The sequence below is a fragment of the Poecilia mexicana genome, unplaced genomic scaffold (assembly GCF_051168715.1).
Source record: "Poecilia mexicana isolate PSO_F unplaced genomic scaffold, ASM5116871v1 scaffold_14, whole genome shotgun sequence".
In the NCBI taxonomy this organism is placed as follows: Eukaryota; Metazoa; Chordata; class Actinopteri; order Cyprinodontiformes; family Poeciliidae; genus Poecilia; species Poecilia mexicana.
In genome coordinates this window covers 2,080,223-2,099,470 of record NW_028263383.1, presented here as the reverse complement: position 1 = coordinate 2,099,470, position 19,248 = coordinate 2,080,223, and the positions used below count along the sequence as shown (strand labels likewise).

General features: G+C 38.4%; 3 protein-coding genes across 4 annotated transcripts; all 3 read right to left on the bottom strand.

Moving 5' to 3' along the window:
- Positions 1-311: 311 nt before the first annotated feature.
- On the bottom strand, positions 312-6,025 carry fam76b (family with sequence similarity 76 member B). Its single transcript, XM_014994374.2, has 10 exons — positions 5,495-6,025; positions 4,504-4,568; positions 4,358-4,412; positions 4,076-4,231; positions 3,784-3,983; positions 3,003-3,053; positions 2,828-2,905; positions 2,576-2,711; positions 2,354-2,455; positions 312-1,436 (listed from the first exon to the last, which is right to left on the bottom strand). The coding sequence occupies exons 1-10, from the start codon at positions 5,579-5,581 to the stop codon at positions 1,347-1,349; spliced, it is 1,020 nt and encodes a 339-aa protein (XP_014849860.2). The 5' UTR covers positions 5,582-6,025; the 3' UTR covers positions 312-1,346.
- A 1,166-nt stretch (positions 6,026-7,191) lies between these two features.
- mtmr2 (myotubularin related protein 2) lies at positions 7,192-14,682 on the bottom strand. Of its 2 annotated transcripts, XM_088012550.1 has the most exons (17): positions 14,409-14,682; positions 13,315-13,417; positions 13,194-13,217; positions 12,949-13,015; positions 12,722-12,816; positions 12,535-12,639; positions 12,319-12,423; positions 12,158-12,241; positions 11,928-12,077; positions 11,663-11,851; positions 11,047-11,232; positions 10,754-10,960; positions 10,568-10,660; positions 10,360-10,473; positions 8,778-8,954; positions 8,610-8,690; positions 7,192-8,475 (listed from the first exon to the last, which is right to left on the bottom strand). In XM_088012550.1, exons 1-17 carry the CDS (start codon positions 14,483-14,485, stop codon positions 8,281-8,283), a joined length of 2,052 nt encoding a protein of 683 aa, XP_087868676.1. In that variant the 5' UTR covers positions 14,486-14,682; the 3' UTR covers positions 7,192-8,280. The 2 variants fall into 2 exon arrangements, with proteins under 2 accessions (XP_087868676.1, XP_087868677.1); XM_088012551.1 differs by having other exon boundaries at positions 8,332-8,690.
- A 422-nt stretch (positions 14,683-15,104) lies between these two features.
- cwc15 (CWC15 spliceosome associated protein) lies at positions 15,105-17,637 on the bottom strand. Its single transcript, XM_014994371.2, has 7 exons — positions 17,594-17,637; positions 17,056-17,197; positions 16,641-16,753; positions 16,425-16,528; positions 15,825-15,935; positions 15,558-15,685; positions 15,105-15,472 (listed from the first exon to the last, which is right to left on the bottom strand). Exons 2-7 carry the CDS (start codon positions 17,184-17,186, stop codon positions 15,343-15,345), a joined length of 717 nt encoding a protein of 238 aa, XP_014849857.1. The 5' UTR covers positions 17,187-17,197; positions 17,594-17,637; the 3' UTR covers positions 15,105-15,342.
- Positions 17,638-19,248: the final 1,611 nt, after the last annotated feature.

Here is a 19,248-nt window from a genome sequence, read left to right as displayed (position 1 = left end):
AGAACTCGTCTTCTTCCCAAACGATAACACATATTTGTCATATGGTATATGAAGCATGGTTAACAAAGCGTTTCTAGAGGTTTTGAGTAGATACTGTTATCAAAAATGCTTCAACTTAATTTATTTTATATACATTTAGGTGTAAATATCTGTACACCTCTAAATAATTTGAAATGTCAGGTATAGTCGTACAAATAATAAAAAATGACTGTTTTAAATCCAACTGTCATCGGATAGCTTCATATTATCTATGAAGTTAGATAGCTAATAGAAAGTTAGCTAGCTGAAGGTCAAGAAAACAAGCATACAGCAACAGTTTAGCCAGTTTAATAGTTTCAAACACTTGAGTTTGAAAAAAGTACAAAAGTGATCCTGAACGCCACAGTATGAAACCAACCCAGTAATGTAGGGTGATAGGTGTGTTCCTTTAAAAAGCATTTTCTACAGACAAGTGTATTTCAACTGGCCATACTATACACATAATGTACTCACTAAAACAGATAGAAGCAATGGTTTAAATACAATGGCTGAGCCCAGAAATACATTTAAAAGTTATCCTTAAAAAAAAAAGTAATTAAAAATAAAGAGGAGAAAGAAGTCTCACCACAACATCATTCTGGTCTCTGGCAGTAAAATCATGCAGTGTTACAACCGTTCCAGTACAGAGGACCAGTAAAGCACTACAGCTGTCACACAGTGAGAAAACGGGAGACCAAAAGGCCTCAGACAGCCATTCAGAGCGCTCACTGGTTGCTTTTCTTAGTCAGTCCAGGGAGTTCTCTGCCGTTTGACGGTCACCCAGTCGGCATTTGCATACATTGTAAAGTTGCACATAATTTCTGTTAATGAGAGCTCATCTTGCATCCACTTAGAAAAATATAACTGATGATTGATATTGAAGAAACCCCCAGAATGTGGGCTTTTGTCCCAGTATGCTGAGGAAAAACAAAACAAAACAAAACAAAAAACCCCGCTAAGAAATACAGCTGAATAAATAAATGCATGACATCTATAAAATCAAGAGTCACCAGAATGCTCTCCACATTAGCACACCAAGCTTGTTTTGTTTTGGCCCGGCAGTGTTAGAAACAAGGGCTTCATCCTCCACGGCATCTAAAGTCGAAGCCCTCGAGGCAATTGTTGCCGCGACACACCTAAAATACGCTGCTTTTTAGAGAATGGTTTCTTGAATGTAACAGCTGGTTTCCTTTTACAGCATGGCTTCTGGCTTCGGCATCGCAGGAAGCAATCAAAGTAGATGGCAATGAGGAAACACAGGAGGGAGACTCTCACAGTGTTGCGAGAATGAAGCGGCTCTTTGTCGTTAGCCGCAGACCGGCCTATTGTTAGGGCAACAGCAGTGAGCTTCCTGTCCGGTCAAACTTTTTGCCCTTCGAGAGGGCGGCCACTTGTTTCATCAGCTCCCTGTTCTTGGACTGTGGAAAGACACAAACGGTGAAATCAGAGTGGATACATTTCTTTCCAAATCTGGATGTGACTCAAATAACCAAACACATTGACCGTTTCTAAGATGTGATGTGCAAATTCAGTTATAAGAACAAACTGCTCATTGCTTTCCTCATTGTATTCATAAAAAATATATCGTCAACAATAATTTAACGATGTATCGCAACACGTACAAGTCGGCTCTGATAAAGACAATTAAATAATTTTCCATTCCATAAATCTGTCAAAGTTTGGGAATCCAGATAATTTTCTACTTCCTTAGTGTTTTGTTGAATTTAAGTTTATCTCCATCAAAAAGCTAAACTTAGTTTGCATTTTGTCTGGTCAAATTTCTATGGAAAATTAAAACCTGATCGCTGTGTCCAACCCTAACAACATTCAGATTTTTATTTTATATTAAATAATGCAAACTGATAGATGGTGACAGAAATAAGATTTATGTTATCCAACTGATGAGAAGAATTTCAAACTATGTTTCTTCACCTCTTCCTCCCCTCCAAGTCTGATCTGGTGTAAACATCACTCCCTCACAGACAAAAAAGAAAAAGTTTCTTTATAAAAACTAATAAAGTACAGCTGAATTTTTAAACTATTAATGCCTATAATCTATGATAAAATGACAAAAAAACCTTAGACATTTGTCAAAGTGTGAGAATAAAGGGCAACACAATGTTGAAAATGTAAACCCCTTTGTTGCACATGTGGATTTGAGACGCAAAGCTTAAAAATCATGTACACCAGCAAGTTGGTAATTGTACCGAGTTCAGTTACTAAAAACCATGTTCCAAGTTTTCTTGGAACATGTGAAAAATAACGTTAAAAACAACCGAAACAGCAGCTTAAGATCAAATCATTCCAGAGCGCGGTCGTACACCAACTACCCCACCTGCTGCTGCTCCATGGCCTCTTTGTGTGATTTCTCCATTTGGTTCATCTTAACTCTCATATTTGACTCCTGGTACTGAAAGTCTGCTTTAAGCTCTGTGAGCTAGAGGGGGGGAAAAAAATGCAACATTTAATTAGCAGATTAAAAAAAAAAGAAAGAGCAGAAACTCAGAGCTTTGACTGAATAATTAGTGCTGGAGTTCATCTATGGAAGACGACTCGCCTTTCGATCCTTCTCCAGGATGGTCTGATCCCTCTGCTGAAGAAGCCTCTTTAGCGACATAACTTCCTCTTTCAGCTGGCTGATGAGAATGAAGTTGTCTGTTCCACCAGAGTCCATGGACTGGGTGATTGAACTACTGTTGGGATGAACAAGCAAACAAATAATAACAATAAAAAAAAAAAAGCTCCTGAACATGTGGGAGAAATATTATGCAGCTATAAAGTGGAGCTTAAATGACAACGCTGGGGCTACCTGTCCCCGTTGGATGGCTTCAGCTCCAGTTTTGGTTTCTTCTTTGGAGTCTCCTTCTGGATTGAAGACGATTTATGGCTGCAAAAGAAAAGCAAAGAGGAAAACTGAACTGTGAATATTTAAACATTATTTTAATGGCTGTTGTGTAAACTTAACAAACTTGAAGTTGCTGTACCTCTGTTTCCACAGTCCCGGCTCCTGTTCAGGACTCAAGCTCCCACTCAGTCTGTGAAAGATGGGTAAACTTAGCAAACTGCACTTCATGGTATAAACATTTTACTCCAACTATAGTAAAAGAACAATTTTCAGACAAAAATACTGACGATGGCTGAAAGTTAGCCATTTTCAGGACTGGCGAGATGTCTTAAAGTGAAGCACAGATATGTAAAAAAAAAACAACCTATTTAAAAGAAAACGTTCTGCCATTAATTCAGGTTGAAAGTGAATAAGTAAAAAAAAAAAAAATCTAAAGCAGATAACAGGAAGTCTACAAAGTTGCTCTAATTTTTCAATTGAGGTTTCCACGTGTCATGAAGCACGCCGGTTTTGGAAAAGCATCATAGTTGAGATAAAGATCTACATTCGCTAGCAAATACACAAGGAGATTGGAAGGCTAGCCACGCTAATCTCTAACATAATATGAATTACTGCCTTATAATTTTGTTTTTGTCTCTGTAGTCATCGTATTTATTTTAAAATATTAGTAAATCTGTTTTCAAGTCCACACTCTCATAAACAAAGTGGTGCAACATCGACTCCGGTCTTCATAAGTACTGAAGAAAGACCAGAAAATAACACTTTTTTAAATGCTACTCTTATGTTTTCCTACGTTTGGGGAGAAATCAGAATCACACACAATCGAAATCTTGCAGGTGAAAACATTTGCGAGGACTGGACACAAAGTTCAGATTGGTGAATCTCTACTGACTGGAAGCGACAACTTGTGGCAGACATACTTGTGGTGGGAGCTGCTGTGTCTGTGCTGGTGGTGCTGGTGGTGGTGGTGATGATGGTGGTGATGCGATCTGGAGTGGTGGTCTTTCTCGTTCAGGGATGAGGAGTTGGAGGAGCCGAAGCCCTTCCTCTGTTCTTTAGTCTTCTGCAGGACGCGGCGGTAGGACAGCGTGCAGAGCCAGCAGAGCAGCTTCCCGTCCACCTGTAGCGCAAGCAAGAGAGAGCAGGCGGTGAGACTCCGCCCGTGACGAACGTGCCGCAAGCTCAAGACTGGATATCTGCTCTGGTTTTCACCTTTCTTCTGCCTTCCTCCTTGCGGTCGAAAGCGCACTGCTGCTTGCACTGTTCGCAGGTCTGTGGGGGTCCATATTTCTTCTCCGAGTTAGTACACCGCTGGCATTTTGTCCCGATGAAAGCTGCAATTATGTTACAGTACTGGCAGGGTTTGGGCTGCAAAAACAGATGAAGAAGAACTTTTGAAAACAGGATGTGGACACGAAACAGTCACAGGCAATTTCAGATGGTTTGGGAGCACTAATTTGTGTGAAAACTAATTTGTAAGATTCTACTACTCACCGTTCCGAACTGTTTGACGTTCTGGGCACATTTCTTGCAAATTGTATTTGTTTTACTGTAGAGGAACAAACAGAGTTTGAATCCACAAAAAAAAAATAAAAACATCCCAAATAAGAGATAATAGAAAATAGTGGAGCCCTTCTCACCTCTCCTGCTGAAACTCAGATCTGCAGTATGTACACTTCACTATTGGGTGTGCAATACGACACTCCTGCAAAAGAAAAATAAAAAAATAAGTACAGAAGCATCCAGTTATTGGCACACTTGGTATAAATACGTGTAAAAAGCTTTAAAATAAATTCAGATTGTTTTTATGTCGAGATGCATTTATATTTTCAATCTGATGGAGAATGTCTCATAGATTCTTGATCGTATCCATTTTCTTATTTATTAATCCAGATCGACAAGTCAACCTTAGATGAATGGCATGCTCTCTTGTTTTCCCCATTTTAGAGAATTGCAAGGAGGCACAGAGTTTTTAATTTAACTTTTTTAAATGTGAGATTCTGCTAATGCACATTACAATATAAATTTATTTTATTTAACATCTGTACTGGGAATGCCAATATTTTTTTTTTATCTCATACACAGTTAATTTCCCCCTCCCTTTTTTCTTTTGTGACTCATTATCACAGGAGAAATTGTTTACTTGTTTTAAGTTGGTATCCTTCAACTTTATAAAGACAGTATGGCAGTCAATTAATGATTTAATTCAGTTAGAAACTTTAAGAGCAGTTAATTCAGAGGTGATTAGGGGACTTTTTTTTTTAGTCTGAAAAATTAATTTGTAGAAGCTAATTAAAGGCATGTGGAAATTATAAGGCTTAAATGTGACTTAAAAGGCCTTTAATTATCAGCTGTACCACCATACAAGCAGCACCACAGGAGCAACACGTCTGAATAACATGTACAATAAGTGACCAGTATAACAAGTGTTCAGCAGGTCAGGGTGTGGTAACACCGCTATTAACTCTACAATAAAATGAACATTACGTTCATGTGGACGTTTTCCAACTTGTTACATAATCTGAGCCCTTGCTAAATCTCTCCAAGGTGGCCACAACCAAACAATCCGCACACAACTACACTCCTAAGGTCGTGATTGTTTGGGTCGTCCTCCCTCTCATGCTCTCCAACCTTGCAAAGCTGCTGGCCCTGCGACAGCTCCTCGAAGGGGTACCGCTGGTTACACTTCGTGCAGGCGTACAGAGCCGACGTTGCCATTCTCGCCCCAACCTGAGCAGTCGTCCGACCTAGCCGAGGAACACCGAGGTCCAGCTGCGAACCGAACGGATTAGCCGCGCTGTTTTCACCGTCGGAGCCGCTCGCTGTTGCTCAACTGAGAGCTGGGAAAAACACACCGCGTTGGCATCCAGCGCTGGCCGACGTTAGCCCGCTCGGCTACGTAGCGCAGGGCAAATACAGAAATAGCTCAGCTGGAGGGAGCGAGCGGCGAAGAACAATAAAGTCCTGATCTCCAGACTCTCTCGCTGCGTCGTCCCGCCGCAGTGGCTTCTCCTTGGCTTTTAATAGCGTCGCCTCGGAATTAATCCTCATCAACAATGAACTCCGCGGGGCTCAAGTTTCTGCTGTTCTCGCCGAGAAATGTATTTTCCTTGTCTCTTTTTGTGTCATGTAACCGGAAGAGGCCGACAGCTCCCGAAGAAGGAAGGAAACCTATCGCGACACAACATCCGTCCGCGGGATTTGCAGTTTGAAATTAGCTCAGCCAATCAGGGGCCCGCACAAATGTTAACAGTTTTCAATATCCCCTACACTTGCGTTAACAGCAAGTTGGCTTGAGTATTTTAAAACGCTTTAAGGTGTTTATATGACTGGAAGCCCTTTTGCAAGCAAAAAAGTGATAACACAGAGGCTCCGGTGGATACATAAATACATTTCAATTTAACCTGAATCTGAAGTTATCCATTCAGGGGAATCCTGGCAAGTTACAACTATAGAGTTAAATGTATTTCTTCGTGATTGTATGTGACCAATAAAAACAGAAAAGTGTGGTGAACATTTTATACCCCTAAATAAAATCCAATGGGTAACACTTTATTTGAAGGGGGGTGAATAAGACTGTTATGACACTGTCATAAACATGACATAACACCTGTCATGAACATGAATAAGCCTTCATGAATATTTATGACTGTTGTCATAAAGCGTCATTCGGTAAATTATGACACTTTTAATGCAAAGTTGACATTATTCAAAATGTCTTTGTTATGACAACTTGACATTAACCAAGAAATCATTACTGTTTAAACTTTACCTTTAATAACATAAAGTTACCTAATTTTTAAAGTGCAATCAGTAATTCTTTTATAACAAATTTATATCAGTAATGATTTCTTGGTTAATGTCAAGTTGTCATAACAAAGACATTTTGAATAATGTCAACTTTGTATTTTAATAATTTACCGAATGACGCTTTATGACAACAGTCATAAATATTTATGAAGACTTATTGATGTTCATGACAGGTGTTATGTCATGTTTATGACAGTGTCATGTCAGTCTTATTCACCCCCCTTCAAATAAAGTGTTACCATCCAATGTTCCTCAAGAGTTTTGTGAGAGGTCATTAGTGATTAAACAGCATCATGAAAACCAAGTAACACTGCAGACAGATCAGGGAGAAAGTTGGTGTAAAGTTTACAACAATATCCCAACCTTTGCATATCTCACTGGTCACAGTTTAATCTTCAGAAAATCAAAACACGTGCATAAACTGTATGACACAACTACTCACCTACCAATTTAATTATGTGCCAATCTAAAGAATTCAACATTATCCACTCACAAACATTAAAAATGACTCCACAGTGTCCCTTTTTATTAAATAGTTTAATACGGTTTGACATCTGACAGTACACTTGACATTGCAGGAAACAGACCAATAAAGGTAGGGAGCACAGCATAAGGAATGGTGTGGACGTTTATGACTAATAGTTCTACATTTTAAAGGAACAATATCAGTGACAGACATGTACACAGAGAAAGATGTAGTGGAATAATAATTAAAGAACAATTAGTTTGTTAGTGGGCATTAGATATTTAAAAGCTACAATGTAGAAACATAACGTCAGAGTTCCCACCAATAGAGTCAACCTTTCTTTCTTTTTTTTTTTTTAACCATGAAAGGCACTTTTTATAAACTAGAGATCATTACTGATAGTGCTATTAGGGAAGTTACCAAACATTTCAACAGCTTACATATGAGGAAAACATCATGAGGCTGATTAGTGTTTCATGCGAGTGTTTTTATCATCATTGTGCACATTTGTGTTTTTACTCTTGATTTGTACGAAAGGCACAGATTCTAATTATTACACTACATTTAATAACCAAAACAAACCCAAATTATTGCATATCCACTGCAACTTACTGATATCACCCAAAAAAAAATTAGATTATGAGACTAAGAGAAAGAGGAAGCTTAGAGTTCATAACAAGTCCATAGTACAGGATAATAAATAATGTTAGCTTCTTAGAGAAATTAAACTTACAAAAGTTGAATTGCTCAGTAAAAGGAAAGTCATACGTAGTATCCCTTCTCAAATTAAAACAGATATTTGGTCGCAACAGTCTAACAGGATTGATTTATGAAGACACAGCAAGTGTTAAAAATGTTAGCATCATTTCTTTTTAGTTATTGGTTGAAACACATATGTACAAACTCAAAGAACACTTGGGTTTTCTTCTGGTTTTTTTGCAGCACTATTTGTTTACAAATTGTGCTGTTGTGCTTTGAAATGAACATGAAGTGGTGGAGTGAGTGTTCCTATGAAGCATAAGGCATAAAAAAATAACCAAAATGATAACTAGTGTAATTAAAACAAACACTGATTGTGGGTGGGTTAACAGGCATTAAAGTCCTTCTTTATTATTTTTTTTTTTTTACATGCCCTCCTACCTCACAGGACTAGTATTTTATATATGGCTGCAGTCCAGTGATCTCCAACGTAAACACACTCTACCCGAATAGTCACACATCTCTGCCTGTTCAAACTTGTGGTGGTGGTGCATTCGTCCCCTAAAGAGGCGGATCGACACAGAGGCTCTTCTTGGATCCAGTTATGACACTGATTCCTAGTTTTCCAATGTTCTCCCTGGCATAAAAAAAAAAACCACTTTCACGCTTTCATAAAGACATTGAGTGTCAAACAAAGGTTTGCACGGGAGTGATGGAGCGAGTGGGTGAGCCTGCCCTCTCCGAAGACGATGAAGCAGAGCGGTTCGTCACCTCCCTCTGGAGCTCGTTCACTCTCTTCTGAAGCTCGGCTCGCTTCGCCAGCAGCTCTTTGTGGCGCTGGTGAATAGGTTCCTTGTCGAAGATGGACAAAAGAAGCCTACATTTTCAGCTTTGGAGCACTTAAGAAACAACTAACAGAGAGAAGATTTCCTGATATACCTGCGGTTTCATGCGAGGGTTCCAGCGGATGTAGTAGCCAGACCAAAGCTCCAGGTGGCGCAAGCTGACAACGGGGAACAGCACCTGGTTTGAGTAGTTTACGTACATTGGATTGGTGAACTCCTCCAGCTGGCTGTTGATGTAGGACCACACCGAGACCGTCCTCTTGGGAATCTCCTTTAAGTTAAGAAGAAAAAACAACCGCATTAATGTTTCTGCATCATCTTGACTGTTTTTATTATTTGTTTAAAAGATCCTGTCCCCGTCGCACTATTGTGAATCCGCGTTATGATTCTATTAAAAAAATATACGTGAATTTGCTGAAAGCTTCCAACTTAATAAAACTACTTTATTTACAATTTATTTAAATGCGTAGGTTTTGGACAGGTTGCATGTGCATATAATATAATTCACTTTAAAGTCAACTAAAAACAATCAGAATCTGTTTTATTCTCCAAGTTTGTGTGCAAAAACAAGAAATCTGCCTACAAGTCCGCTTTGTTCTCCATGGAAACATCTTAAATATGAACGTTTAAGAAGTGAAATCTTGTTTATCTTTTTACTATTGACCTTTTTATGTGTATGGAATAGATATATGATGATGACGTAAAGCTTTTATCTAAACCAGTGGATTGTCCCCCCTCCCACTTTCTCTTAACCTGGTTTTGCTGCCACTTGCGTCACTTCTTCCTTTTGTATTATTTGCCACCATTTTCTGTCAATGTCAGCATCTCAACCACAAAGAAATAGACATAAAGCAGTTAGAGATGCTGACAGCAATTCGATATATTGCACAGTTCCAGTTTGCAGGTACAGCAGAGATACAGCATGCTGTATGCTGGCAACTTCTAGCTTTTTTCTTTGACCATTGTAAAAGTAAAACATGGGCTCAAACTTAACCATGATATAATTTAAGAAGGTCACCTATAATATCAATGAGCTTTGACAATGGATGCAATGACCGAAGGAGGTTTAATCGACCGTTTTCCAGTTAAAAATCTCACTCATCGTAATTTGTGACAACTAAGGCAGGAAAATATGTAAATAGGATCCCTTTTATAGAGACTTAAGCCACATTAAATTACAGTTTAAGTGAGTAATAAAAGCAAAGGCGGATTAAAAAGATGTAAAAACAGTGGCAAAGGCCAGGTGATAATAGTTAACATGCTAATTAGGGAATGATGAGCATAAAGTGGAGACTAAATTTAGTTTAGAATGTTGATGAGGTGAACTCTAAACCCGAGTTTGCACTGATCTCAACTAATACATTTTTTACAACTCGGAGGTTTGAATTTTGCGAAAAGCATTAAACTTTAATCCCACACAAGAAGCAGAGAGGAAAAACTGGAGAAAAAAAAGGCCTTACTCTGTCCTAACACAATACAATCTGAACATTTTACACTTTTCACCCCCAAAAACATTCATACAAATATTGAGCAACACACACAAATAAATACAACAGGATTTGATGTTCCACAAAATGTGAAGCGTGTTTTTAGATTTCATAATATATGTGGCAAGGAGTGTGACAGCAACGTCTAGCAGTAAAAGTGACTAAATGCAGAATCAAAAGGGCCCTTACTTCCTTCAACCTTTGCTGTTCACTGTTACACAGGAATGTCCCAAACAGGCAGCTGTAGAGATGATCCAGGATTGTTACCAGGAAGTATTCGTTAAACTCAAAAGCTGCAGGAAACTTCAATAGTAAAAAAAAACAAAAAGATACATATTATCTTCCAAGCGTCACTTTCTCCACACAGAAATGTCTCGCACGGTCATCCTTCACTTACCTGTCGAGTCAACTGCCACACACAGTCAATGAACTGGATAAAGACAGGTGAGCGGTCTGCATCGCTGTGGTTTTTATCGCCGTGACCGATACGCTGACAAACCCACGATGAGGAAAGTCGGTTATGTATTTTTAAACTACAACATACAAATTTCATCTTTTAAGGGATAAAAACGTTTCAGTTTACCTGCTGGAAGCGATGTCCAAAACTCAGCCACTCTTTCTCGAGCAGCACTTCGAAGCCGCGGATGGTTCTGTAGTAACCGTCCAGCATAAGCAGGGACAGAGAGGTGAGCTGGGCGGTCCGGTCCCAGCCGTCGCTGCAGTGGACCACCACGGACGTTTTCCCAGACTCCACCTTGTCCGCGATCCTCAGCGCTCCGGCCAGGATCAGCTGAAAACACGGCAGCAGAAAAATGAACACAAAGTAGCTAAGAAATGTCGTGCGGGCGGCTCGTTTTCGTAGTTAATCCTGCCCACCTTGATGTGTTCGAGCCAGTGAGTGGACTCCAGGTTGGACAGCCAATGGGAGTCCTCGATGTTGGGGTAAACTAAGTCTTTGAGTTTGCGCAGCGACTCCCGCATGACGTGGATGTTGTGGATGTCCAAGAACACGAGCTCGGCGTTCTGATATGCGTCCTCACTTTCATATCCACCGCCTTTCATCTGCAGAGAGGAAGCGAGGAAAAAAAGGTTTTTTCCCCCCTAGCTCTTAACAATCGATTCAAGCTTCATTAAAAACATGGAAACTCTGTGCGTAGCAGAGATTAAAAATAGCAAAAGAACAGATTTTCTCACATTAAAAGGTGATATTTTCAGTTTGCGGTGTAGAAATGAAAACACAATAAAAGGCAATTATTTTAAGACTTTTCACACAGGAGTATAATGTATGTCCGCATAATCTTTTCTGCTAATGAAAGAGTGCATGAAATCACTTTTGATCTGCTTAGGAGCTGATAAAATTACTCTCTCGATATAAAAACAGTCATACCTCTAAATTCATTCTGCCGTTTTTGTAATAGGTTCTAGCAGCTCTAATTATATCCTTCTATAAAATTCAAGTAAAAGCTGCTTTTTAAAGATTCATAATATCAACCTTGTTGGCAGCGGCGTTGACGCTCGGTCTGGCATCGAAAATGAAAAGCTTATGGGACTGAGCATTGGCATCCATGATCGCCTGCAGGTATTTCTCATCCTCTTTGCTGCGCTTCCCGTTCACTCCGACCGTCGGCTGGCTGCAGCGCGTCACTGTGGCCTGGCTCTCTGGGTGGATCCATGACAGCACCTGCCACATGAAGGTCAGGAGAACATTGGCACCGTCGGCGAGACGAAGTCGTGGACGTTCGGGATGGATTACTCACAGGTATCCTGCCTTTTGCTCTAAAAGCTGCCACTCTCTTCAGCTCTTCGTCTGGTATGTTGACCGGAACCACCAGAGTGGATGGGTATGTGTCGCAGAGCTCAAAGTGGTCGTTTACCTTCGTTATCCTCCAGCTTTCATTGGGTATACCCTGAGAACGAAAAAAACATCTGTAAGAATGCTTCTAATAAGATTCAGCAAAACATGAAAGCTCGGTGCTCCTGGAATTACCTGTCTTTTATACTCCGATATGGGATCGTACACCTTCCATCCGTTTTCAGGGAAAACTTGCCCGTATTCAAAGGCAAAGATTTGCTGTGTAGTGAGGAGGAGAAATGAAGCGGTTGTGCTGCGTCAATGCATCAGCAGCCGTGAGTTGGAGAGCGACTCACCAGTCCGTTTGAAACAGGAAATGCAAATTTCATCAGAACTTCAAAAATTGACTTCTTGAGAGTGTCATCCACCTGCTTGTGTGAAAATCGCAGAATGCGCATGTCCTGCAAAGTAGCAAAAAAAAATTAGCAACAGTAGAAATGTAGGTTTTAAATAAGTGACGCGTGATGAATCATCCAGTTTTCTCTAAGTATGAAACAACACCAGGTATTCACCTTGCAAACTACTCCATATGACGAGTCGGCACGGCTCGAAGTATTTCCAATTTTTTCCACTCGACTTACAACTCCGAGAGGCAAATCCAGCATAAACGCCGGATCCTAGATACGAGCAACAAAAGAACAAGAATTATTCTTCAAACTACTTAACAGCGTTTCCATCTTTAACATGGTCCACACGCACCTTGTCCATGGACTTAAAGAAAAGCCTGTAGTTGGTGACCATCACTGTTCCCCTCAGCGCTCCAGTGAAAGGACAGAAGTAGGTAATGTCAGGTGCTATTGGGAAAAAAAAAAAAACAAGTTTAAGCTCAATTATTCAAGAATTTTTTTTTTAAAGTAATTTCAAGATAATAGTTTACTTTCGGTGCTAGCCCTTTAAATCCCAAGCAAAAAAAGGAAATAAATTACCCATATCTTGCACGGTTTCGTTCGGAAGCAACTGTGGTTCTTCTTTATCTGAGTCCCTATGTGCCTTCTACAAAACATCCAACATGCAAAGCAGTCATTCCATCTCAAATATCCACAGATTTATAGAAAAATTTTAAAATACCCAAATAAATCATGAAGAACTAATGCAACGTTAACTTTACAAGTTTCACTCAGAGGTTTGAAAAGTTGCTGATTTTGGCTCAGAAACTTATACGATAACATACCTTGGCAGTGGCTTTGGGCTTCACCTGGGGGATGCATAAATGAGGAGAGTGATGCTTTAGTTATGAAAACTCATTTTTATCAAGCTGCAGAATATCAATGAGCTGCACGAAGGCAACTAACCCGGAGCTCAGGGGAAAACTCTGCAGACGTCGACACAGAGTCGGAGGACAAAACAGACGGAGGTTTGGCCTGGGCGGAGCGGTCGGAGCGAGAGGTGGAAGTGCTGAGAACGGATAAAACAAAAACAGACGACGAGAACATGATTTAATCTTTCTTCCTTTAACTTAGATTTATGTTTGACGATAAATTGCTGGCTGTATGAATGCAACCAGCCTTCTGCAGCCAATACCCCTTTTGCATCAGATTCATCGAGTTACTATAGATCTGTAGCGCACAGTTAAAAGCTTCTACACCCATACGAGTCTTTCACGTATTGTCACATAACCATGAACTTCAATTAATATTTATGGATTGCTTTCCTGATCATGATATTCAGTGTTATCTATTGTAATTACTTTAAAAGTTCTTAAAAATATTTAACTGTATGTCTGTGCAATGCTGTTATTGTGAATTTATCAATGTCACTACAAATCAATATTCTTATCAGGACAGGGAGAAATGTTCTGAGATAATACATTAAATGTCCATTTCTATCTAGCAAGTCAACTTTTCCTGTATTCTCAAACTAAGCCTGATTTTGCTGGAGGTTTCTTCTTGCAAAAATCGAGCGGTTCCTTTCCACTGTCACCACATTATAATGTATTGAATTGTAATTAGGATAATTTTGAACTTTATGTATTTGAATATAATGTACACGAAACTGAGCTGAATAAAAAGGCAGGTGGTATCACAGAATGCACAACGCCCATGTCTGTCTTACACACAGTTTTAATTTTAAATTAAATGTTTTACAGAGGTTTTATTGCTTCCATGAGCTTTTATATCAGACAACCAACTGAACTCAGAAACATTAAGAAGAACTGACACATGCAAGCCAAGCTCTTGTCCTATTGCAATGACATCTGATCGTCTTGTGACAATTTAGGAAGCGGACTTAATTATTGGAGTTTAAACACTCGCTACTAAAATTACACCCATGACACAGGAGGACGAAAACATTAAACACGTTTAAGAAGCCCCTATATTCATTAGTGCATGAATTTTCAGACTTTTACCCACATTTAAAAGCAATAAGATGTGAATGGTTTAGCTACCTGGACAATGAATCAACACTTGGCTGTCGGGAAGAGGGTTTCGAGCCCAAACTATCGACGCTGCCGCTCTTCTCCATCTTCTCCTGCTTCAAAAGTCTAAGTAAAGGGCAGGACGAGCTCCGAAAACGTGATGTAGACCGGAGTTTCCGCTGAACACCGCCTTTAAATGCTTACTCCCAGCATAGCGAATCCTCACAAACAAAAGGAAGCTGCCATTTTTTCCCAGAAGCCTCCCAATCCCTGTCACAAGCAGGACATTGTGAAGGATGGCGCCCTCTGCCGGTTGTCTGAGATATTAACAGCCCACTTGATATTTAGATGTCATTACAAAAAATTATTTTTATTTTATGTAACTAGACAGAAATAAAAGGTTAAGGACACTCATTGAGAGATTGTATCAAACTTTTATAAATAATATGGTGAAGTTGTCACATTACAACTTTTTCTGGTAGTTTAATGATGATAGGTCATGAAATATATTTTTTACAAATTAAAATTTGAAAAGTGTGGCATGCATTTAAATTAATCCCTCTTTATTCAGATACCCCGAGCGTATTTATTTATTTTTTATCAAGGGACATAATGTCTTTTTATAAAAAGACATAAAATTATTTCCTAAGGGAAATATTTTAAATTTCACTTCTGTTTGACATTCAACAGAACTATATTTGAAGAGACATTTCACAGGAAACATACTGTGAGCCAAGTCATTGTTTATTGAAATAAAAAATAAACCACAGAAATAAATGCTAGATCACATTTTAAAATGTTTTCACAAAATTTAAACAAAGGATGCACCTCATTTATATACAGCCATTTACCTGTTAACTCTGCAAGGTCTAATGAATTTCAATGGCAGCAGATGCCATCTACCATTTGAGGGTTGTAGACCAAAGATGATACAAATGATCCAATAAAGTACAGAGCAAGTCTTTTACTTTACATATTTTTCCATAAACTTCTTGTGGAACTCTGAGCGCAGCGTATCGTTGACAAAGCGTTTCTCTTTCCGTGCCTCATCCACTCCTTTGGCACAATTTTTAAACACAACATCGTCGTCCCACCTAAAGAGATGATGCATGAGAAGGTTACTGGTGGTAATAAACAACACGCACACACACACAAATGTTTTCTGTCTGAGAAATGTACCTCCTTTTGACTCTAAATGTATTTTGAGCTTGGTTCTGTTGCTGCTGGCCGGCCAAGTTAATCAGGGGATTGCCACTCAAGATATTTTCCATTCGAATCCTCTCTTCTTCTGCCTTCTGCTCTCGCTCCTGAAGTGGAAAACAAACAATAAAATAAAATAAAATAAAGGAACTAAGCCCAAAGAGATGTCATTCAGCTCCTTTCTAACATTTAATGACTGTACATCCATTTCAACAATAAGCAGAAACACGAGCGTTCAGTCGTTACTTTGCGTTCTTGCTCCTCAGCTCGCTCTTTCTTGATCTTGTCCAGTTCAGCCAGGAGGGCAGCAGTGTCATCATCATCACTGTCTTCCTCAGAGTCTTCATCTTCATCATCCTTAGAAGGATGAAGAGAGAATGAGAAAGGGAGTCCAATGAGAGTTTTAAACAGGACGTTTAAAGTTAGCAGTGAGGTTCACAAATATAACACCATTTATTGTTAAAGTGAACTTTGTTTATTGTCAGAAGAATTTTGATTTGTTGTGAAATCAATAAACTTCAAACCCCACAAACAACAAGTATTGTTAGGATTGTTTTTGCTATATTTTCAAGGGGTGATTACACAAGTAGTACAAAAAGTAACAAGACCTTCAAAACTATGATTTAATGCAGTTATGTTGTGCTGTTTTTTGACAATTGTATGAGCGATGACCCATTGTAGCCCATTTAATAATCAGTAAGCTATCTTTAGTGAACTTTTGTTTTAGGAGAGCAGCTTTAACTAGACTGAGATACAAATATATTACCAAAGACGTCTAAATACGATTTATAATCAATTTTATTGGATAAATACAACAAAACATCAAGAGAAACTTTTTGTACTTACGTCAGTCAGAGGGTCATCGGCATCAAGGTTTGCTGCTGGGATTTGATCCAGTCTGGGCCTCTTTGAAGATGATGAAGAGGATGATGATGAGGATGTGGTGTGTTCTGGAAAACACAAATACTAATAATTGATCCCGTGTATAAAAAACAATTGAATAATTAGGAACTGTATCAGAAATATAACCTAAGATTATTATTATTTTTTAAAAACAATAACCTCTGGGTCCCCTCTCTCTGGTCTTGTCACGGGAAACAACACGTTCCCTCTCCTCCAGCTCCCTGCGGAAGTCACGGGCACGCACCTCCTCGGGGGCATCCTGGGTGGGTTGCCTGAGCAGCGGGCAGAATTTATTGTAGAACAAAAGAAAAGAAAAAAAAAAACACCACCTAAAAATAACTTACGATGACACAAAGCAGTTTCTTTACTGTAACCTCCTCCAAATGAACACCCAACAGAGAAAGCAAATATTAGATCATTATCCCAGAGGATTTTGCTCTAGCTGTCATGATCGAGGGCATAGGTTGGGAGGTAGAATGAATTAATTCAGAGCTCTACCAGTCGATCTCCTTTGAAAAACCATAAAATCTACTCATGGAAAATTTTAATTAGCCCTTATATTCGATCTACAGACCTGTACTTGATCTTTGTATGACCTGGAAGATCTCGGCTGGAATACTGCTTGGAAAGAGCACTCAGATCTCCCTCTCCTTTCCCCCTGCCTCCTCTCGCAGGCTCAAACGTGGGTCTTGCAGCTGTAGTCATCTTGGACGGCTCTGTTTTATTAAAACATAACACATTAAATAATACATCTGGTGGCAAAACAAGGTATTAGTTTTGTCTTAAAGTATTTCACATCATCGTTACAATATTCAACGCAACAAAAAAATCTGCAATGTTTGTTAGGATTAATCTAACTGTAATTAGACAATCCTACTAAATTATCAACAGACTTTAAAGACAAAGTTAGCATGTTAGCTAGAAATGCTAAAGACATACCTACAGGTTAACATGGTTCAACAACGGTTGTCTCGTGAAATGTGTATCATAAATGTTCCGCTCAAAGGGAGTGAAAGTATAATATTCTTTTAAATGGTAAGCTGTGTACATTTTTACTCTCTATATGAAACACATGGTTATAAAAAGGCTTTTTCCAAAGGGTGAATACTTACCAGGCTGCTAGCACACGACAAAAGACAGCTTCTCGAATCTGTGTGGCGTCATTTCCGGAATAAACATATTAAAAAAAAAAAAGGGAAAAGATGCGTTTATAGACCTCGGACAAAACATATATTTTGATCTTGGCACAAAATTGTATCATCATAACTTTGTGAAATATATTTGTATTTATAAACAATTTTATTTTTAAAATTTGAACGGGTGTCAACAGATAAAAACGAGCCACTTGTCTGTCTACTCCAATTTTTTTTCTTTAGAAACACTTGCAGTGTTATGGAAGAGACGGTAGAGGGCAGGTATTATCAGATAATAAACCCTTAAACCTGTGTTGTCATTTACTGCCAAACTGTTTTTAGTGTTCGTATGTAAATGTTCGTCTGGCACAAAAGCTAAATTTTGAAAGATCGAGCCTAAAGAACCAAAACGTACTTGAATACTAAGACATAATCATTATGCAATGCCAGAAAGCAGGTCTTTCTAGATCAAAATTTAATTCTTAGACGTACAGCACAAAAGCTGCCACTTATTTTGAGAAAACATAATTTTTTAAATGAAAGAACTGAAATTTGGAAGCGTTTAAGTAAAACCTGTGATTCATACAAAGGTTATGCATATTGTAACCATTGCCCTGTCAACCATCAATGTAGTATTTTAGGCACATAGTAAGATTTCTATCTTTATTAACCCAAAATTATTCTTCAAAAAGGAAATGCTGTAGAACTTTTCAATTTATAATTAAATTGCTATGTGGGAATCTAAAATGCAATAATAATTCAATTGTTTTTTTCTCTTTTTTGACCGCCTTTGTAGTACCTCTTAAAAAACACAAACTTTATTTATTACGGTTTACATGTTTTCCCACTACAAAAGTTTCTAACTAATCTTTTACATTTGTTGAGCTGAACATGTGTTTCTGGCTGTGCAGTTTATCAGGTGAGGGTTTTCCATGATTATGACAAAATGGTTTAGACAATGTGGATCCCAGGAAAATGTAAATTATTCTTGGTAACACTTTATTTGAAGGGGGGTGAATAAGACTGTCATGACACTTTCATGAACATGACATAACACCTGTCATGAACATGAATAAGCCTTCATGAATATTTATGACTGTTGTCATAAAGTGTCATTCGGTAAATTATGACACTTTTAATACAAAGTTGACATTATTCAAAATGTCTTTGTTATGACAACTTGACATTAACCAAGAAATCATTACTGATATAAATTTGTTATAAAAGAATTACTGATTGCACTTTAAAAATTAGGTAACTTTATGTTATTAAAGGTAAAGTTTAAACAGTAATAATTTCTTGGTTAATGTCAAGTTGTCATAACAAAGACATTTTGAATAATGTCAACTTTGTATTAAAAGTGTCATAATTTACCGAATGACGCTTTATGACAACAGTCATAAATATTCATGAAGACTTATTCATGTTCATGACAGGTGTTATGACATGTTTATGACAGTGTCATGACAGTCTTATTCACCCCCCCCTTCAAATAGTGTTACCTTATTCTTTATACTGTCTAATGAAAGGGTGAATTAAATTTAAAAAATAAATTATTGACATAATGCAGTATCAAAATGGAAAGATAAAATGGAAGGTAGGAGAGGAAGGACACAACATTAAGAAAATGTAAC